Genomic DNA, 6,734 nt, shown 5'->3' with positions numbered 1-6,734 from the left:
TACCCAATAAAAATGAACAGATGAAAAAATGTTCCCTGAACTCGTCTGGTTGAAGTTCAAGCGGGAGAAAACATCCAAAATTGTTTCAAACTATATTTTTATTACTCACAGCCTCTCAATGGAAAATAGAAAAACTAAGGAAAACTCCTTAACAGCCTCTCAATGGAAAATAGAAACAATAAAAACTGGCTAAAACATACTTTCTAACTGCTCATCAACAGCTCCTTGAATTCACTTGCAACCACGAGAAAATGGCTTCCCCTGACTCTGCAACAGCTAACCAGTGGGGAGGCGTGGCCAGGACAAAAAATAATTTTAATCCATTTAACTTAAAGTTATTCACACACTGAAATATTTCTACAAATTAGTAGAATCTACTTACATTTTTATTGTAATGCACTCAAACTTGAATAATTTAAGTATGTTGTAATTAAATTGTTAATTAGATATTAAATCTGGGCTAACAGTGCATCTATTGATCTCAAACCCAAATGTCTTTGATGTATAGCACAAACAAATTAATTGGCCTTGCCATTCCAATAGTTTCAGAGGGGACTGTATTTAAATTTTAAATGCATGTACAGTATTTTTAATGACTGGCAATGTAATAGCTGTCAGATTTGATATAATATCTTGTTATAGAGTAAGTTTATGCTTGATTGCTTTGTGTGTGGCTCCCTTTCAGTACATTGACATGTTTGTTTCCTGTTCTCCTTCACCTGCTCAGTAACCATAAGCCTGTACAATTGTAATTCAAATTGTGACCCAAGTAAATCTTTGGCCCTCAGAAGGGAAGGAAAATGGTCAACAGCTGTTGCAGTGGAATTCATTATTTTTTAAAGTTTGCTGTTAATTAAATAGGTGTATTATTTATTTTTCTTAAAAAATGTTGTATCAAAATTTGCCTATTACCCAAAGACAATTAATATTTAACAGAGAAACAGATACTCACATACATTAACCAGTTGAAGGACGAAAGTAAGACACCGGGCCCATGAGTGAGGAGAGGCAAGGGAACAAGTTTATTGTTGCATGAGATCACACAGTTGAGACGTCCCAAGGATGATCCAAAAGACCAGAGCTGAAGCTCTTCTATTTATACAGTTTTCTTAGGGTCAGGATGACCCAGACATCAGTATGTTTAGAGTTAGCTGTTCCAGAACACCATTACGTACATCAGTTGGCACTGTTGAGCGACTCTTATCATGCAGGTGCAGTTCCGGCTCCAAAATATATTTTGTCTTGTTTCACTCTTTAAAAATAACCTGACCTTGTCTGTGTCACTCCTGACTGGATTTTCATCGAGAAAGGACACTTTCCAACACACCATCTCTACATTATGAGTAAATTTTATGTTTGCTCTACATTTCTTTTTTTATGGTGCTTGCATGTACATTACCCTATGATAGTTTTTCATGAAACAGAATATGAAACAGATTAATTTGTTTTCTGCATACACACCAGGCCTCTGTGTGTGTGTGTGTGTCTCTTAGTTGACCTTCTGCCTGTGTGCAGATGTACTCCACCTACGCTCTGAGACCTGCCGCACTTAATCAAATACATGTATTGTTAACCCCCTTCGCATTGCTTATCTGTGTGTTGTGTCTTAGGTGAACATCCGTACATACAGTCCACCAGCCCAGTGAATTCTCAATAAGATTACATATTATTCATACTAGGTCTCCCTCGTGTTTATTTCATGTATATTTTATATACAACAAAAAACTAAGAGTAAAATTAAATGCACTACAAGACTGGAAACATTGACATGACAGGTACAGGCAAATTAACATGGAAGAATTCTATGTTTTAAAAAAGTGAAATCTCATGTTTTAAGTTTTTAAGGTGATAGTTGCTAAAGTAAAAATGTCTTCTTGACTATAAAAAAAAAAATAATAATTTCATATTTATATGCCCACAAATTATAGTGAATTTTAAATGGTGTTTTCCAACAAGGTGAAGACAGCCTCTTACAGCACTACTTCTGATGCAGAAGTGACACTCTAAGCTCTAATGGGATACTGGCTAATGTTGACACCAACTGAATTTAGAAATGAATTGCTTATAAATAAAAAACAAAGCATTAAACTGAACTACTGAATTTTATATATATATATATATATATATATATATATATATATATATATATATATATATATATATATATATATATATTTCACTCTGCAACTGTGTTTTTTTTTCCAAAAGAACCAATTTAGGGATTTCACAGAAACAGAGGTGAATATGCATGCAGTATGCTTTTGTTTTTATCTGGTAATAATTTTTATATTATTGGCTATTTTTGTAGATTCAAGATACTGTATATAATCCCAGTTAAATCCATTTCAGTTAAAAAAAAAAAAAGTTAAAGGAGGTGAAAAATTGTGGAAGACACACACTCTATACATATTTTGGAACCAAAATGTGGATTTTTTTTTTCTAATGATTTTTTTTTTTCATTATGGTTTTGTTGGTGATATATCCATTTGTATAATCAGAATATAGCTGATAAATGAATTACGTTTAAGGAGCTGCATGTTTCATTACACTTGTTTATTATTATTATTATTATTCTTTGGTTTGGTCCACTGACATTGGATTAATTGTAAGGTGGCCCATTAATTAAAATGAGTTTGACACCCCTGGTAAGTAAAACCTTAATTATTAGATGACCATTTCATAGATTACGATTATACATTTTTAATAACTTCTTTGGTTTCCTGATGGACTAGTGGTTAGCATGTGGCACTCTCACTCAGACACTGGAAGGTTGCGTGAGCCAGTGCACTCTCAGTGCCGGTCCCAAGACCAGAAAATGGGGAGGGTTGCATCCAGCATAAAACTTGTGCCAGAATCAAATATGCAGACGGGTGATCCGCTGTTGCTTTCCTGAATGGGTGCAGCTGAAAGAGGAGGAAAAATATTAAAACTACTTTGATTTTCTTTCATTTTGACTTTGATTAAAATGGCTGGTTCCCTTTGTGAAGAATCTGGTTCCCCAGATTCTTGCCTTATGCAGTACCCTGACTTTACATTCAGCCAATGTAATGCCAGGAAGCTGCAGCAAGTCAAAAATCTGTCCGCAACATTGGAGATGTCATGTGATGCTGTGGGGTGGAGCTTCATGAACCTTTAAGATGTTCACATAAAAGAGTACAGAAAAATATTTTCATTTGGCAAAACCATTCATCATGTTCATGGTTATACTGATGTGCCTGTGGCTTTCACTGAGTAAGTTAACGTTGACTTTTTGTTAAATTCAGAAATTGTAGAAGTAATAGTAAGTTGTAGTGAGTGATTAGTCTGTGTTGTTAAAAAATAAGAATGTGAGTTTGAGTTATGTAACTTTGCCTTGATTGTATAAAATGTTTAAATATTTTGTTCTCGTCTGTATGACAGGTGACTCCATGGCAGATCCAATAAAGCCACTTTTCACTCATAAAGTTGTACATGAAGATGATGATGTTACTTTGTCCTGTAACTACAAAAACTTCAGTGGTACTGTAGATAATCTGCAATGGTACAGGCAATATCCAAAATCCAAACCTGAGTTCCTTCTTTACATCACTCCAAGTGGAGTTAAAAGTGCTTCCATCCCACCGCATCTGTCTGCTGAAGTTGATGATGATGATAAAAAACAAGTGGATCTGCTCATCTCCTCTGCTGCTGTATCAGACTCTGCATTATACTACTGTGCTCTGAGGCCCACAGTGACAGGAAATCCATCTGCACTGTACAAAAACTCTGACACAGTTTTGTTATGCTAAAGGCAGAGGTCTATAATTGAAACCCCTTCAAACCATGAGATCAGGATCCCTGAGTCCTGATATTTTTTGCTGATTTCTCAGAATTCTGCATGTCAGCCAATGTTATTATGTATTAACCAAGCTCTACTGTGATATTAAAGTGACATATATGTGTATAAATCTGAAACCATTGCAGATACTTTCATTCGTTCCTAAGCACTCTATAGATGACCAGCTCACACATTTCAGGTGAAATAAAACTGTTACAGTAGCATAAATTCATGAACAGAACATTCCTGTACATCCCTCCACAATTAAGAGTCTTTTTCCAATTTAAGTTTCCAATGCAATCAAATTTACAACAACAAAAAAATTGTTTAACTGCATTATTACAGTAATACTTCTTAACACTCATATTTAAAAATAAACAAAAATGTATTTGCAAATAAGTATCAGTTTGTTTAGATTAGATGAGAGAAAACTAACTAAGTAAATGTAACCTTAGCAATCATTAATACCACTGTAACTATTTAAGAGTATTTAGACTAATGTATAGTTTTATTTGTAGACTTTATTTATTTATTTATTTGTTTTAGTGTGTGGTAGTGGAGTTGTAGTGCAGTGACTCAGGACCAATTGGTACTGCAGAGTTTTATAATGATGGAGGATGCAGGGTTTTACCAGATGATGGGAGGTGGGGTTGAGAAAACAAAATAAAAGCTTAAAGAAGTCCTTTAATATGCTGACAGCATTGCTTTCACTGGACTAGTCATGACAACACTGAGGCCCTCTATAGAAAAGGATGGAGTAGGATGTTCTTTCTGAGGAGGCTCAGGTCCTTTAATGTGTGCACAAGGCTTCTACCAGTCTGTGGCAGCCAATGTTAACATCTTTGCTGTGGTGTGCTGAGATAGGTGGCATTGGGACTTGTGGACCACAAGTTGTGGTGCCAACAAACTGAGCAATCTGGTGAGGAAAGCCAGCTCTGTGGTGGGGATGGAACTGGACAGTGTGGAGGCAGTGACTGAGAAGAGGATGAGACTAATGCTGAAAGCTATCATGGACAATCCTTCTCGACAACAGTTAATTATCATTTCACAGATATTGCACATATATATAAATAAAAAATTACATTGCACATGTACATTTATAAACAGAACTCTAGCAAATGTACATACACTCAGATCTATTTAATTGTTTTCTGTTATTTTCTGTTGTTTCTTTTGTTTCTATTAATCCTATTGTATAGGTATTTATGACACTTTTTTCTTTTCTTTGATTTTCCTCCTCCTACTTGTGCTTCTGTGTCAACATGAATTTCCCCTACGGGGGATCAATAAAGGTACATCTTATCTAATCTTATATTATCTTATCACCACATACATTTTGGCAAGCATTGCTTATCTCGGTTTGAGTCAAGGAGATGATCAAGAGATGAAGTCTGTTATTTCCAGGGATGATTTTCATGTAATGTGATTACTGGTTCAGTGTGGGTGCAATGTCTATATTATATCTAATTATATATAATATATAATTTCTCTTACTCCCTAATTTCTCTCATGCATTCAATTTGTGTTTAATTTATGATGAATATAGTTGAAGACGTGAACGAAAAAAAACAGTAGTGCCATGTTATCAGCCATAACCACACAGCTCAAAATGCTAATCAAGTCAAGTGAGTTTTTAGTGTCATTCCTCTACATAGTTTGTATACATTGGAACAAAATTTCATTTCTTCCAGACCTTGGATCAACACATAATATTATGCAGGACTACATAAAGTGCAAATACACAACAGTGTGAGGCGAGTGGAGGATAATAAATACACAGAACAGGACAATAAATACACAGAACACGGTTTGTAAAGTGTAAAGTATTGTGTAATGTAGCAGCACAACAACAACAGCAATATTGTCAACAAAAATTAATTCCATAATATTAAAGTGGATGATGTAGCTTTGTAAAGTGCGGTGTGCAGTGGTACTGAGTAATACTGGGTTATGGGTTTGACTAGCCAAGGGAGACAGCCGGGTGTTGAGTAATCTAACTACCTCAGGGAAGAAACTGTATTGGAGTCTGCTAGTGGTGGCACAGTTGCTCCTGTACCTTCTGCCAGATGGCAGGAGAGTGAAGAATCCAGGAGAGGGGTGAGAGGGGTCGTCCGCAATACTGGTGGCTTTGTAGATGCTGCAGTTGAATAAGGTGTTGATGGTGGGTAGAGAGACTCGGATAATAATGGCCTACTCATTGCTTTAATTATGGCTAAGAAAACAATTCTGTTGTTGTTGTTCTTGTTGTCAAAGTTGAATTGGAACATACACTGATTAAAATTAAACACAATGCAATAAACACAATTAAAGGCACAATACAGATACTTAACATTCACAGTGATCTTAGCATACTTGTATTAACAGGCCCAGTTCTAGGAATAAAACCACTACAGAGAGAAACACTCAATCATTACATAGCAGTGAAGATTTCATGAAATTTTTCATCGATAAGGTTGAAAATATTAGACGTGAAATACAGGCCATTAAATTAAAACCGGACAGTACTGTAACAAACCCATTACATGACAATGTAGCAATATCAGATCAATGTTTAGAGAATTTTGCTTCGCTTAGAGAGACCGAACTAGCTACATTAATCTCTTCAGCCAATTCATCAACTTGCATACTAGATCCCGTACCTACATGTTTGTTTAAACAGATTTGTCCAGGAGTAATTGAACCACTTCTAAATATAATCAATTCTTCCCTCAATTGTTCCCTCATCTCAATTGTCCAGCTATAGACCAATATCAAATCTCCTCTTCATCTCTAAGATCTTAGAAAAGGTTGTAGCAAAGCAGTTATGCTCGTACTTAGATAGGAATAACATTCATGAAATGTATCAGTCAGGGTTTAGACCTCATCATAGCACAGAGACAGCATTAGTTAAAGTAGTAAATGACCTTCTACTGACCTACGATCAGGGTTGTGTCTCTCT

At 35.4% G+C, this 6,734-nt stretch overlaps 1 gene segment (V, D, J or C); it reads left to right on the top strand.

The window, feature by feature from the left end:
* Window positions 1-3,191: 3,191 nt before the first annotated feature.
* On the top strand, window positions 3,192-3,905 carry LOC128610132 (T cell receptor alpha variable 12-3-like). The segment is given in 2 exon segments: window positions 3,192-3,231; window positions 3,400-3,905. Coding segments are annotated over 2 exon segments (408 nt in total).
* The last annotated feature ends 2,829 nt before the right edge of the window (window positions 3,906-6,734 follow it).

Source organism: Ictalurus furcatus, chromosome 7 (genome assembly GCF_023375685.1).
Source record: "Ictalurus furcatus strain D&B chromosome 7, Billie_1.0, whole genome shotgun sequence".
Lineage (NCBI taxonomy): Eukaryota > Metazoa > Chordata > Actinopteri > Siluriformes > Ictaluridae > Ictalurus > Ictalurus furcatus.
This window is presented reverse-complemented; position numbering and strand designations above follow the sequence as displayed.